Source organism: Cyclopterus lumpus, chromosome 6 (assembly GCF_009769545.1).
Source record: "Cyclopterus lumpus isolate fCycLum1 chromosome 6, fCycLum1.pri, whole genome shotgun sequence".
In the NCBI taxonomy this organism is placed as follows: Eukaryota; Metazoa; Chordata; class Actinopteri; order Perciformes; family Cyclopteridae; genus Cyclopterus; species Cyclopterus lumpus.
The window spans coordinates 2,585,001-2,600,972 of record NC_046971.1 but is presented as its reverse complement, the minus strand read 5'-3'; the positions used below and the strand labels follow the sequence as shown (position 1 = coordinate 2,600,972).

Sequence of the window (15,972 nt, the reverse complement as noted above, 5' to 3'; positions counted from 1 at the left end):
CCCCTGGTGGTCAGGAGAGAGAATGCAGCTTTAACACATGAAGTATAGACTTCTATACAACCAGAGGAGTCGCCCCCTGGTGGTCAGGAGAGAGAATGCAGCTTTAACACATGAAGCATAGACTTCTATACAACCAGAGGAGTCGCCCCCTGGTGGTCAGGAGCGAGAATGGAGCTTTAACACATGAAGCAGAGACTTCTATACAACCAGAGGAGTCGCCCCCTGGTGGTCAGGAGAGAGAATGCAGCATTACCACATGAAGCATATACTTCTATACAACCAGAGGGGTCGCCCCCTGGTGGCCAGGAGAGAGAATGCAGCTTTAACACATGAAGCATCGGCTTCATTCGGCAGAAATCTGCTTTAAACATGAAATTTAAATGTTAAGAGAACTATCAGATTCATGTCAAAGAGCAGAAAGGATATGCAATGTTAGATGACGTTTAAAGGCGTGTAAGACACAGGGATATCTAGTGGTGTTTTCCAGATTGCAACCAACTCATTATTGAGAATTATTATTAGAAATAATTATAATTATTATTTATAATACTCATTATTATTATTACTACTATTACTATTATTATCTGTCTGTTTTGTTGACGTCTCTGACGTCTCTCTCACGCGTCTCTGTAAAGAAGTCGCGCTATCCGGGTCGCAACACGCATGCGCAGTACGGCACCCTGTCAATTCGAAACCAAGCGAGGGAAAAACAAAACAAAGTCCTGCAATCGTAAGTGATTTCCTCCGGTTTGCAGCGCGTGACGTCGTGTTTACGTCCACGCGCCGCACCCTAAAGACGGGCTTCTTCCCCACGCTGCTCCGCGTGTCAACTGCGTGTTTCTGAAAGTACTTTATTCAGGTATTTAAAGCGTGTTTAGCCGCTCACACCGTGTGGCCAGACCCAATGTAAAGACCTCCGTGTTGCGGCTTGTTTCGCCCATTGCCACGCGCGCGCGCACACGCAGAGTGTGCATTTACACGTTGCACTCACGTGCGCGTTGCCTCGTGACGTTCGGCCTACACACAACACACGTTATTAGTGAACAGGTCGGCGTCGCTCCGCGGTGCGTCTGGTTGTGTCGCTTCACTCCGGCTCCCTCGACCCCAAATCACGGCTAAATATGATTAAATAACGCCCCCTTCGGCGGTGGTTTGCACGCCGAAGTTACCACTGGAGCCTGTTTAATATAACGAGTGTATTGTTGTATTATTATTATATTCTATACCCTGTGTGTCACAACAGAGACACTGGGGTTAGCTTAAGTTAGCTAGCATGCTAACTAGCTAGTTAGCTTAGTTGTCCATCATGAAGAGTGACAGGTTTTTATTTAGTGTTCTTTATTCAACAAATACATTTAAACTAACATGCCAGGGGGCAACCGCAGATAATTAATAAATATAGGAAATAAATAAAATTAATATAATTAAAAAACAATATTAAAAAGTAGACACTAAGGCACAAACTGTGATTGTTTAATTACAAATATATATATATATCACAGGCGGTGCATGCCGTTTCTGTTCTTATGGCCTTTTTGTTGGAACAGCATTTAAGAGTTTTTAAGATAACACAAAAATATGAATTTTTAAAAAACTTCTGAATATAGAATTTGGCAAAAACATAATCAATACTTTTGTGGTATATGCCCTTTCCTCAACTATTCTGTCAGAGCTAAAGAATCCAACTCTCTCTCTCTCTCTCTCTCTATATATATATATATATATATATATATATATATATATATATATATATATATATATATAATGTTCATATAATAATGCATTAAACGAACAGCGTAATATTATATTATTGCAATGCACATTATTGAACAATCTTAATAAAGTTATTTAAATCAACTTGACATGTTTTTGTCTTATTCAGTGTAGTCATGTCATTCTGGTTGACCGTTTTTAAAAAAGAAATATAAAATTAAGATTATTTTAATATAAGAAGAAACCGCACGACTCGGAGAACATGTATATATTTTTTAATTTGTTGCTGTTTTACAGTGTTGATTTTGGAGCAAATGACTGAACGTTGCATCACGTTGCATTTGTAAAGCTGCAGGGGTTCAACGGAGCTGACGGCCTCAGCGCATGCTGCGCTGCTGTCCTTGTCACTATGGAGCGCACGTGCACGCGCATGAGTTAACCTAATTATGAGTGCATGACTTTGTTAAACATCACTGTGAGGTATGCGGCTTGGAACATCAGCCAAGACGGTTTCTTCATTGTAATTAAACCCACAGTTAACATTTCATTCACAGTCTGCTCCTCGCGTTGGTCTCAACACTGATTGGTTGTTCGCAAAGTCACATGATCAGCGATTCTTTAACTATAAAACTCACCTGGCTGACTCGGGAGGGAGAACAAAGAACCCACGAAGGATAACAAGTTGTATTTATTCATCAGATTATATTCATGTAGAATTATGCACCAACTTTCTTCTTGTCGGAATAAAGCACCTTAGTCGTAGTAGTAGGTATTTGATGACTTAACTTAAACTACGTTTAGATATACTGACTACATACAGATATGGAAGTAAAACTGGCCAATCGCAGCGTAGCCTCGGCCAGCTGAGCAAAGGTTCAAATCGAGTTTGTTTTATGTAGCTTTCACAATAAAAGCACCTCAAAGGAGGCTCTCCATCCTCTTACTGTCGGGCCTTTTTATTGTGAAACACCCGCAGGGAGGTTTTGAGTGTAACACCGACCATAAACCACCAACGCTTTTTCTATTTTCTTTTTTTAAAGAAGCAGTTAGAATTAATTGGTGACTGAGAGCAGCATTAACCTCAGCAGAGTGAAGAATATACGACTGAAGGGATTGGAGCTGTGGATATGAACGTTCTTCTGTATTCATCAAGAGAGACGTTACAGCGCGGGTAATTAAGATCCTCCTCAGGGATCTGTACCAAACGTTCCCAAGCCGCTGGAGTTCAATAGACTCTTTTGTTTTTTCACGAGTGAAGTTTGAGCATTATGACGCTGCCTCTCTTTACCTTCCTCGCCACTGCCGTGATGTCCTTTTAGTGTCTCTCCCACCCTCCTGCAGTACTTCCTGGCGAGGTCCGTTTCATTTAAATTGTAATACTACGTGGTCGTCTCCTCCGGTGCTTTAAACCAATGAAGCAAACTCTACAGGGTCTCCATTTTGCAAAGGACATCTGCTCCTATAAGCACAGAAACGTACAAACTCATTCATTATTGCATCTTGAGGGGATCCTTTTTTTTCAAAACTGAGTGCAGTGAGGAGTTGGTGCATCTCCCAGTGCCCTCTGGGAGGATTACCACTGCAGAGGAAACTCCTCCAGTCTCCTTCTCTGTTGTTTCGTTTAGATCTGTGTTCTCCACCCTGGAGGGGGGATGGGGAGATTGTATGATGTGTGTGGATGCGTGGCCAGAGACGCGTATCTCCAGCTGCACAGACGTCGTTCCTCCTCCAGATCTTCTGAATACGTTTAAGCCTCTTCTGATGGCGATGCAGATTAACAAACGACACGCGCGTGTTCTTTAGATTAGCGGTTCGTTCTGGTCTGGATTCAAAGGTTGGCGATGGACAACGCGACGTCTTTAGACATGGAACGGACGATTTTATCACCCTGAAACAAACTATTGTTAGTAGAGTTGTTTGTGTTGAAAGAGGCTTATTAAAAAAGCTCCATAACGCTGAGGGGAGCTGCAGAGTTTGGGAGAATCCTGTCACTTCGAGTGACACCTACGAGGAAATAATACTTCCGTACGTTATCCACGTGTATCTTGACCGAGGGCGTATAAAGACCACGAAGTCACACGCCGTACGTCATAAACCTGAACCGTTGTTTTAATGCACGGCAGTTTGAACAAAGATATGGATGAGATGAGGTTATCGCTGCATGTTTGTGCTCACGTGTTTAAAGCAGCAACTAAATACAATACAAATAAACCCAGAAAAAAAAAATCCTTTTTAATACATTTTCCTGTAGGAGATTTAATGCGGATGCGAGACATTTTAAACGAGTGTGTCCAGGGTCTGATTTCTGACCGCAGCTGAAATGTTATTTTTTTAAAATAAATGTGAGTGCTGCAGAGCGGCTCTCCCTCGACACACCTCCGCTCGGCGCTCGCCAGCTGCTCCGTACCTGATAACACCCCCCCCCCCCCCCCCCGGAGAAAAACCATACAAACCCCGAAGTCACCGCTGGGCCGTGTGACTTTTACTTAGTATTAATTCAATAGGTGAAACCGCTGGAGCGTGAGCTCTGTGGCAGCTGGAGGTTTATGTGGCACCAAATGAACCTTCAGGAGTGTTGTTGTTCACCTCTGTTCACATTTAATGGGGAAAGTTTAGTTCTTTTGGGCTCTCAGTGGAGAGAGAGTCATGTAGAGTTTACTGTTTGTGTTGTTCACAGGTATTTACAGCTACTTCACCCTTTGAGCACACGGACTCCGATGCCCGAAGTTGTTGTTGTTGTTGTTGTTGTTTCTTCAGGCACAAACAAAGTAACAATGGGATTTAGATGGTGACGTTGTTGTTTCCCAAACGCTTTGACCTAAACATTTGTTTGCATGTGGACAAGAGGCTGAAACGTAGAGCAAAATATTTGTTTTAAATAATATGTGGTCAAGGCCTAAAATGACTCCTCTGGTTGTATAGAAGTCTATGCTTCATGTGTTAGAGCTGCATTCTCCCTACTGACCACCAGGGGGCGACTCCTCTGGTTGTATAGAAGTCTATGCTTCATGTGTTAAAGCTACATTCTCTCTCCTGACCACCAGGGCGCGACTCCTCTGGTTGTATAGAAGTCTATGCTTCATGTGTTAAAGCTGCATTCTCTCACCTGACCACCAGGGGGCGACTCCTCTGGTTGTATAGAAGTCTATGCTTCATGTGTTAAAGCTGCATTCTCTCACCTGACCACCAGGGGGCGACTCCTCTGGTTGTATAGAAGTCTATGCTTCATGTGTTAAAGCTGCATTCTCTCTGCTGACCACCAGGGGGTGACTCCTCTGGTTGTATAGAAGTCTATATAAATGACTCTACTTCTCTTGATGTATTCCCTCAGTAAACATTGTAAACATTAGTTTTTGGTCTCAATCTCTAGTTTCAAGTCTTCTTCAATACAGCGTGATGTTCATTTAGTAAATTATGGTCATTTAGAGTCAAACAGACCATAAAGCAGGGGACGCTTTAGGGGCGGGGCTATAAGGTGATTGACAGGTCGACACCACAGCGTTGGCGTTGTCCGGTCTGGGATTGGTCGGTTTGTGTTACAACATTAACACAGTGAGTTTTCTGTTTATTCGGCATTTGATTGGCTCCACCCTTTTTGTGTCTCTTATGGCTGTGAAAAACCAAGATGGCGTCGGCCAAAGTGCCAAAATCGAGGCTTCAAAACGGCCGTCCACGAACCAGTGGGCCTCTTACGAAATTGAAAAATATTTATTCCAATCTGGAAACTAGTTTTATTTTATCCTTTTTTAATTTTTTTTATTCTCCTCCATGCTTGTCTTTTCTTCTCATCATTGGAATTTCTAACAAGGCTGCAAAAATGGTCTCTTGTGTTGCCGTGGTAACTGTTACGGCATTTACATTTCGCCTCCATCCACCTAAATAATTAAAGTTTTCTTAGTCTGATATGATGCAAAAAAACAACATCTGAATTGTTTTAATAATTGTGTCGGTAAAATAATCATTTTCAGCGGATTTTGCCAGTATTTTTTAAACAGAATTGAATAAAGCCGTCGATAATAATGTGGTGGCTTTAAGCTGCTCGGGACTCCGTGTGTTGCTCAGTGGCACTTCAGCAGATCTGGAATACTCGGCTCTGTTGGGCAGCGTTCTGAGCTCGGCCTCCTCGTGACCCGTGTTGCCGTGGTGACCTCGAGTCGCCCTCTGAGTTAATGAGCAGCCGAGCGCCGGCTTTCTATTTCCTTTTTTCCTGGTGACGCTCGGCCGACCGTCTGCTCGGGGTGGACCGGCCGACATTTGGCAGGGATCAGCTGCCAACCCGCGGCGAGGGGGGGGGGGGATCAGCCAACTGTTTACTGCTGACGACTCGTAGGGGGTGGGGGATGGGGGGGTGGGGGGGTCTCTGATATGGTTCTGCTGCGTGGGAGGGACCGGAGTCTACCGTTCATTTGCCGAAGCTGACAAACGCATTGGCTGCAGGAGGCCACGGGGATCAGCTGGCTGCAGGTGTAGATGAGGTCCTGCAGGGTCCAGGTGTAGATGAGGTCCTGCAGGGTCCAGGTGGAGGTGAGGTCCTGCAGGGACCAGGTGGAGGTGAGGTCCTGCAGGGTCCAGGTGGAGGTGAGGTCCTGCAGGGTCCAGGTGGAGGTGAGGTCCTGCAGGGTCCAGGTGGAGGTGAGGTCCTGCAGGGTCCAGGTGGAGGTGAGGTCCTGCAGTGTCCAGGTGTAGGTGAGGTCCTGTAGGGTCCAGGTGGAGGTGAGGTCCTGCAGGGTCCAGGTGGAGGTGAGGTCCTGCAGGGTCCAGGTGGAGGTGAGGTCCTGCAGTGTCCAGGTGTAGGTGAGGTCCTGCAGGGTCCAGGTGGAGGTGAGGTCCTGCAGGGTCCAGGTGGAGGTGAGGTCCTGCAGGGACCAGGTGTCGGGGTTTGATCACACAGGCGGGTTTCTGTGTCGCCAGCGGGATGCGGCGTGTCGGAGCCTATTTCATCTTTGCAGATCCACATTTGAAGGATATATATATATATATATATATATATATATATATATATATATATATATATTTTTTTTTTTTTTTTTTCTTTCCTGGAGGCTTTAATTATAGCCTCGTATTACAGAATGCCGTCTCGGTTCGAGTCGTGTTCCTTGACAGCTGGTTTCCCCTTCGGCAAAATACCTTGACTCCAAAAAGCTCTTCAGCTAATCAATCTATCTTAATGGTAATTTGTCTTTTTTTTAATTGTTGTTAGTATTAGGGAACATCACTGGCAGCATTTTAATATCAGATGTAACTACTTATTTATTGATTTCAGGGTGAGAAATGAACGTCTGCTTCTCCAGCTGAAGTGCAGATTTGTCAACAGGAGCATTAAATGTCTTCAGTTGTAAACAAACATCACACTTAAACTTGCAGTTTGTCATAAACAACCATAACTGTCCAACCGTGCAGCTCTCGTCATTGGATATCACGCCACATTTGACTTTCACAATGTTTTTTTACACCAATTCATATATGTTGCACATGTTAAAATAAGCAATTCCTAATATGTATCATTGCATTACCTTTAGCTGACTTTTATCCAAAGAGACTTTACAATGAATGCATTCAACCACGAGAGTACAAACTCACAACAACAAGGAAGCCAAACTACAAAGTGCTACTATTTTATTGTTGTATATACTTTTTTAATATATATATTTTTGTATCAGCCGATGCAGCTTTCCGGGATCAGTGATCGGCCTCAAAACCCCTCACCGGATCCCCCTTAATCAATAATTAGCAGTGTTTTAACTCACCGAGCAGGTACTACTACACGGGTACCGGGTACTATCTACCAACTTTAAGTGCGTCCCGTCGACCCTTGGAACATCTTTGTGCCATCAAATGAATGCGTTATTCTTTAATAATCGCTGGTATGTTTCTAGACTCCTAATCGCTCACGTTTAAGGTGATGAATGTAGAAAGCTGCCGGTTCAACGTATCCTCACACGACTCGTACGAAATCCAACCAAAGGTTACTACTCATTCTTCGCGCGTTTTTTCCCACAAAGACGACCGAGCTCGTTGCCCACGTTACGGCCTTTCTCCGAATTACGGCGCGTTACTTCTCGTAGGTATCGAGAGGCATCGATGCGCGCGGCCTTAGCTAACGTTAACGATTCCTACGTGGACGTTGAAGGCCTTCCACTCGTTGGACGGAAAGCGATCGGGCTCGTCTGCAAACAGTTGATGCTCAAAGGGTTCGTGAGAACAATCTTGAATCCTCTGACTTCCTGGCTCCCTGAATTGGCACCTCAATCGCCAAACACTTGATGTCAGCTTCGGGTACTTAACAGTTTTTGTTATAACCTTCGTGTGCACCCAATAAGAACCCTTCTGTTTTCAGGGTTCAGACGGAGTGTCGTGGAGCAACTGTAGGTCAGATCCCCCAAATCTGACCTACAGCTGGTCTCCGTGGTACCTTCACACAGAGTGGCTCTGAACTCATGAATGAATCACTCATCGTGCTCTAATTCAGGCCCCGGGCCCCCCCACGCCCCCCTCCAGGGTCTAAATCAGAGAGGTTTATTTGATTTATTTTTTCCTGGGTGTTTTTTTTTCTTCCGCCTGACCGAGCAGCCGACTGCACGGCCGAGCGAGCAGCCCGTCGTACCTCGCAGGCTGTTCTCGCTCTCTCTCGAAAACGAGAGATTACCACCGAGGGACTCGCCGGTCGAATCCGCCGAGAATCAAACTAACGAGCCGTGACAGGAGGCAACGCGCTACCTGCCGGGAACACGGACGGCACTTTTTTCCGGGTTCCTCTCTGGAAAAAAACAAAGCGCCTCGAGGACTTCTACCGTCGACCCGGATCGGGGTGTTTTCCCGTCACAGGGTTCATCCTGGTAACGAGTCGTCTGCGGTGGAGGACGGTCGGACAACGACGCGCGTTGAAACCCCGAGAATTAAACCGGAGACGGAACTCTCACCCAGGTGTAAATGTTTCCGTTCATGTTCCCCTCAGGTGACGCCATGCCTCAGCGAGTGATGTTCGAGGGGGCGGGGCCAGGCTCCCAGGTACCGGCGCACATGACCAGGGTTCCCATCTCGCTCATCGGCCCCGACGCCGACTACTCGGACAAAACAGTCAAGGTTCGTCTCCAGCGACCCGCAATGTGCACGGTACACTTTTCACGTACTTTTGATGAACTTTATGTCATCTGATAATATGAATTTACATTATTCTGAAAATGGGCCTTTAAACATAATGAGTACTTTTTTACTTTTGATACTCTAAATACATCTTGATGCCGATAATTTGTCCTTTTAATTTAACGCCCAATATGTATTTTTACTGCTGCTAAATCAAAACAATAATATAAGATTGAAACGGACCTGCGGATTAAAACCATGAATGAAGCAGCTCCACATCACCGTTCAGCGGACCGGGTCTGATTTTAGTTTCTCTGATAACTTGATTAAAATCCTTCAATTGGTTGAAAAAACAACCAACAAACTTAAACTTGAAATTTAAAAAAAAGTCAATTTATACCACCAAACGCTAAAGATGTGATGCAATTGAAATTAATTGACATTTCTTCTAGGTTTATAAATTGATAAAAAAAATAGAATGAATTGGAATAATGAGTGCCCAACTTAATAAATATATACCACAGGTCTAGTCGTTTTGAGACAATTCAATGTGGAGAAGTTATTTCTTTTTTTAATATTGTTATTATTACTTTTGACAGAGTAACAGAGTATTGCCACGTTTACTTATGCACACGAGTACTTCCTCCAGTACGACCACACGGGGAACACAACAGTGTTTATCTGTCACCTGCCACAACCCGTTCACGAGTTAGTTTGTTCTTGTTCTCTGGAATAAATTAAAATAAATAAAAATCCAGAGCGGCAGGATAATCCACCGTCTGTCTCGCAGCTCATCTCCATGACGATTGCTCTGACGAGGCTTTGATCAGCTGACGCGAGCTCCGTGAGATCCTTCAGGACCTGAAACGCTTTCCAGTTGTGCTCCTCCGAGTGATTATCCATTTATTTTTTCTGTATTTCTTTGTTAACTTCTCCAGGGGAAGGTGGTCCGTATAGGCCGGCTGGTGTCGTTGGCATCGGACAACAACCTCCTGAAGACCGTCATTCAAGGTATGAGGGGGTTTGCTCCTGAATGAGGCCCCACGAGCGGCGGCCCGATGCCGCCTCGCTCTGGTGCTCTGGTTCAGATGGGAAAGGCACTTTTCTTTTTAAGCGCAGGACTGCCACAAGGAATCAATCCAGCAACCTGTCTCTCTGCCTGCCTGTCTGTACGGTTGGACGTCTGTCTGTACGTCTGTATGTCTGTCTGTCTCTATAGCTGTCTCTGTCTCCCTGTCTCTATATCTGTCTGTCTGCCTGTCTGTCTCTATATCTGTCTCTGTCTCCCTGTCTCTATATCTGTCTGTCTGCCTGTCTGTCTGTCTGTCTGTCTCTCTCTATATCTGTCTCTGTCTCCCTGTCTCTATATCTGTCTGTCTGCCTGTCTGTCTCTATATCTGTCTCTGTCTCCCTGTCTCTATATCTGTCTGTCTGTTCGTCTGTCTGTCTGTCTCCCTGTCTCTATATCTGTCTGTATGTCTGTCTGTCTCTATATCTGTCTGTCTGTCTGTCTGTCTCCCTGTCTCTATATCTGTCTGTCTGCCTGTCTGTCTGTCTATTCTTCTGTCTGTCTGTCTGCCTGTCTCTATGTCTGTCTGTCTGTCTCCCTGTCTCTATATCTGTCTCTATATCTGTCTGTCTGTCTGTCTCCCTGTCTCTATATCTGTCTGTCTGTCTGTCTGTCTCCCTGTCTCTATATCTGTCTGTATGTCTGTCTGTCTGTCTCCCTGTCTCTATATCTGTCTGTCTGTCTGTCTCCCTGTCTCTATATCTGTCTGTCTGTCTCCCTGTCTCTATATCTGTCTGTATGTCTGTCTGTCTCACTGTCTCTATATCTGTCTGTCTGTCTGTCTCCCTGTCTCTATATCTGTCTGTATGTCTGTCTGTCTCCCTGTCTCTATATCTGTCTGTCTGTCTGTCTCCCTGTCTCTATATCTGTCTGTCTGTATGTCTGTCTGTCTCCCTGTCTCTATATCTGTCTGTATGTCTGTCTGTCTGTCTCCCTGTCTCTATATCTGTCTGTCTGTCTGTCTGTCTCCCTGTCTCTATATCTGTCTGTCTGTCTGTCTCCCTGTCTCTATATCTGTCTGTCTGCGTGCCTGTCTGTCTGTGTTAAGCTGTTGGCTGGTGTGTGTTCTAGAAGCGAGCGTCCCTCTGTCTCCTCCTTACCTCTGAGCCCGATGTGAAGAGCGAGCGGTGCTGAACAGATGAGCATGAAGCCGTCTGAGAAGTAATGTGTGGAAGCGTTTTGGATTCAACGGATGCCTCATTCATAATTACTGTTCTGTTAATCTGTTACTCAAGTGAGGCGTTGGAGGCGTCGCCAGTGAACACGACCACTTCATAAACAAGTTCCACATGACGCAGGATAACGGGTTCCTATCGGGCCGGGCCTGAATCTCTCCAAGATCAAGAGACGATCTAGACAGGCTTCAAGTAATGCGTTTGTGTCTGGCCCAGGCAGCAACCTCCGCTTCTGAGAAGTGTCTTAAAGCTGCATTCTCTCTCCTGACCACCAGGGGGCGACTCCTCTGGTTGTATAGAAGTCTATGCTTCATGTGTTAAAGCTGCATTCTCTCTCCTGACCACCAGGGGGCGACTCCTCTGGTTGTATAGAAGTCTATGCTTCATGTCTTAAAGCTGCATTCTCTCTCCTGACCACCAGGGGGCGACTCCTCTGGTTGTATAGAAGTCTATGCTTCATGTCTTAAAGCTGCATTCTCTCTCCTGACCACCAGGGGGCGAATCCTCTGGTTGTATAGAAGTCTATGCTTCATGTGTTAAAGCTGCATTCTCGCTCCTGACCACCAGGGGGCGACTCCTCTGGTTGTATAGAAGTCTATGCTTCATGTGTTAAAGCTGCATTCTCTCTCCTGACCACCAGGGGGCGACTCCTCTGGTTGTATAGAAGTATATATAAATGACTCTACTTCTCTTGATTTATTCCCTCAGTAAACATTGTTTATGGTTTCAATCCCTAGTTTCAAGTCTTCTTCTACACAGCGTGATGTTCATGGTCTTCGTGGGTTTTTGTTTGCGTTGGCAACGATGTTTTGGTTCTAAAGGGACGTTAATTATTGTTTTTCTTTTTAAACCAAAGACTGTTACTTCAGTCTCTTTTCTGTTCAACTCTCTATGCTCTATGCTGTCCAACAGTGTTGCATCGTCACTTATTATCGCGACTGGGTCAGTGGTTAGCAGCAACGGACGATTATTTTACTATCAATTTATCTTTTTTTTTTATATTAATCGATTAATCGTTTGGTCTACAAATGTAGAACATAACTGTAAATACTAGACTCTGCATGAATTAGCCGAGCGTCTGGCGGACCTTTTCTTACTCATCGCTCTTCCACTGGCTCTGTCACTGCAGCCATGCTGTGGTTCTGTAGGTATAGCTACAGAACCTCCTACAGAACCTACAGAACCATGGGCTCATCTTGCATATGTTACCAGCATTTGGCTGCCGGCTTGTTTTAATTTCCAACGTCGCTGACAATCGAACCCAAAAGATATTCAGTTTATTGTCACATGATACAAATGACAGAACAAAATGATCACTATTGCACAACTGTAATTGGAGAATTGTTTTCATTTAGCATAAAATAAAAATAATAAAATAAATTATGCGTTTGTTTTGCTTATGAAACTAGATTTTTTTTTGGCTGCAAATAAAAAATATTTGCTTAAAAAAAAAAAATCCTTTGGTCTCAAATCGAAATGCTACGAGTTGAGTGGACGTAGTGGGCGGGGCATACGCTGCTGAATGAGCAACGTTTTATTTTCTTAGACCAAAGATTTTTGCTTTGCAGCCAAAAATTATAGTTTCATGAGCAAAACTACCACATATGTTATTCTCAGTTTATATATTTTTACGTTTTGCTCTCAAAACCTTTTTTTATTTGTTTGCGTAATAAAGACACAAATCTTCCTTCTTAGACTTGCAGAATAACAGAATCGAATGGACAGTTTTCACGAGCTGAAACATTCAACAGAGTTCACAGAGTTCACCGTCTTCAACGTTGACGAGATATCCAGGAAGTGTACCGTCACCTGAACGTCTCATCTGTCCCCCGCATCTCCTTTTGCAGAAGAAGACTCACCGCCCAACGCCTCGGCCCAAAACCCATCGATCAACGTCGTCCTGTTCGGAGGGCTGGCCAAGGACTTCAATCAAGCTGTCAATCAAGGGGTAGGTTCACTCGGTCGTCAGCGGCGTGAAGCTCGCGGCGCTTAAACGCCCGTGGGCGGGTTCATGCGGTCCGGCTCGAGGGAACGATACAATGTTGCCATTTTTAGCTTTGGTCCCGTTTCTGTTCACACTTCATAGTAAGCGTCGATGAAGTGGACGCAGTCGTCCTGACGTATACGTATATGTCCATCTATGCATCTATCTACCTATCCATCTATCTACCTATCCATCCATCTACCTATCCATCTACCTACCTATCCATCTATCTACCTATCCATCCATCTACCTATCCATCCATCTACCTATCCATCTACCTATCCATCTACCTACCTATCCATCTATCTACCTATCCATCTATCTACCTATCCATCTATCTACCTATCCATCCATCTACCTATCCATCTACCTACCTATCCATCCATCTACCTATCCATCCATAAACCTATCCATCCATCTACCTATCCATCCATCTACCTATCCATCTACCTACCTATCCATCTACCTACCTATCCATCCATCTACCTATCCATCCATCTACCTATCCATCCATCTACCTATCCATCCATCTACCTATCCATCTATCTACCTATCCATCCATCTACCTATCCATCCATCTACCTATCCATCTACCTACCTATCCATCTACCTACCTATCCATCCATCTACCTATCCATCCATCTACCTATCCACCTACCTACCTATCCATCCATCTACCTATCCATCCATCTACCTATCCACCTATCTACCTATCCATCCATCTACCTATCAATCCATCTACCTATCCACCTATCTACCTATCCATCCATCTACCTATCAATCCATCTACCTATCCATCCATCTACCTATCAATCCATCTACCTATCCATCTATCTACCTACCTATCCATCTACCTACCTATCCATCCATCTACCTATCTATCCATCCATCTACCTATCCATCCATCTACCTATCCATCCATCTACCTATCCACCTACCTACCTATCCATCCATCTACCTATCCATCCATCTACCTATCCATCCATCTACCTATCCACCTACCTACCTATCCATCCATCTACCTATCCATCCATCTACCTACCATCTACCTACCTATCCATCTACCTACCTATCCATCCATCTACCTATCCATCCATCTACCTATCCATCTACCTACCTATCCATCTACCTACCTATCCATCTATCTACCTATCCATCCATCTACCTATCCATCCATCCATCTACCTACCTATCCATCCATCTACCTATCCATCCATCTACCTATCCATCCATCTACCTATCCACCCATCTACCTATCATCTACCTACCTATCCATCCATCTACCTATCCATCCATCTACCTATCCACCCATCTACCTATCCACCCATCTACCTATCATCTACCTACCTATCCATCCATCTACCTATACCTATCCATCCATCTATCCATCTACCTATCATCTACCTACCTATCCATCCATCTACCTATACCTATCCATCCATCCATCTACCTATCCAACCATCTACCTATCATCTACCTACCTATCCATCCATCTACCTATCCATCCATCTACCTATCCATCCATCTACCTATCCATCTACCTACCTATCCATCCATCTACCTATACCTATCCATCGATCTACCTATCCATCCATCTACCTATACCTATCCATCCATCTACCTATCCATCCATTTACCTATCCATCCATCTATCTATCCATCCATCTACCTATCCATCTATCTACCTATCCATCCATCTACCTATCCATCCATCTACCTCTACCTATCCATCCATCTACCTATACCTATCCATCGATCTACCTATCCATCCAACTACCTATCCATCCATCTACCTATCCATCCACCTACCTATCCATCCATCTACCTATCCATCCATCCATCTACCTATCCATCCATCTACCTATCCATCCATCTACCTATCCACCCATCTACCTATCATCTACCTACCTATCCATCCATCTACCTATCCATCCATCTACCTATCCACCCATCTACCTATCATCTACCTATCCATCCATCTACCTATCCATCCATCTACCTATACCTATCCATCCATCTATCCATCTACCTATCATCTACCTACCTATCCATCCATCTACCTATACCTATCCATCCATCCATCTACCTATCCAACCATCTACCTATCATCTACCTACCTATCCATCCATCTACCTATCCATCCATCTACCTATCCATCCATCTACCTATCCATCTACCTACCTATCCATCCATCTACCTATACCTATCCATCGATCTACCTATCCATCCATCTACCTATACCTATCCATCCATCTACCTATCCATCCATTTACCTATCCATCCATCTATCTATCCATCCATCTACCTATCCATCTATCTACCTATCCATCCATCTACCTATCCATCCATCTACCTCTACCTATCCATCCATCTACCTATACCTATCCATCCACCTACCTATCCATCCATCTACCCATCCATCCATCCATCCATCCATCCATCCATCACTTCCTGAACTGTTTTTTGTTGGTGCCTTCTTGAAGTAGGTGTTATTTTCACGGGATGAAAAAGGGCGAGAAATACATTCACGTTGATATTATGAAATGGAGTTCGGCCACATTGTAACATTGACGACTGGAAGTGAAGAAGAGAAGAAGTGAAGACATGCAAACGACAACTCGGCCTTTTAAATATGAAACGTGTGTTGTGCAGATCTAAATTTAGCGTCTGCACACGCTGTTGTGATAAAGTGTGAAGTGAGATGATGAAGATGATGATGATGATGATGGTATCTGGCTGCTGAATCTAATTTACAGCTTTTCTGTTTGCTTGCCTCTCCTCTGTGTCATCCGAGTGTGAACGAATCCTGTCGGGGTGTTTGTTGCTTCTCCACCTTCCCATAACGCTCTCTAATGTTGTTGTTTTGTTTACATTTTTGTGAACACAGCTTATGAGTTATTACCAGTTTTTAAAATATCTTCTTTCCCGTCTCCTCTCCTGCCACCTTC

At 44.4% G+C, this 15,972-nt stretch overlaps 1 protein-coding gene across 3 annotated transcripts in view; it reads left to right on the top strand.

The window, feature by feature from the left end:
• Positions 1–637: 637 nt before the first annotated feature.
• The window catches only part of pot1 (protection of telomeres 1 homolog), a 51,506-nt gene continuing 36,171 nt past the window's right edge, over positions 638–15,972 (top strand). The window contains exons 1-4 of one of the 3 annotated variants that reach the window (XM_034534384.1): positions 638–730; positions 8,669–8,826; positions 9,735–9,807; positions 12,888–12,988. In XM_034534384.1, coding sequence (XP_034390275.1) covers positions 664–730; positions 8,669–8,826; positions 9,735–9,807; positions 12,888–12,988 — 399 coding nt within the window. In that variant the 5' untranslated portion in view covers positions 638–663. The other 2 variants (XM_034534385.1, XM_034534386.1) reach the window with 2 other exon arrangements.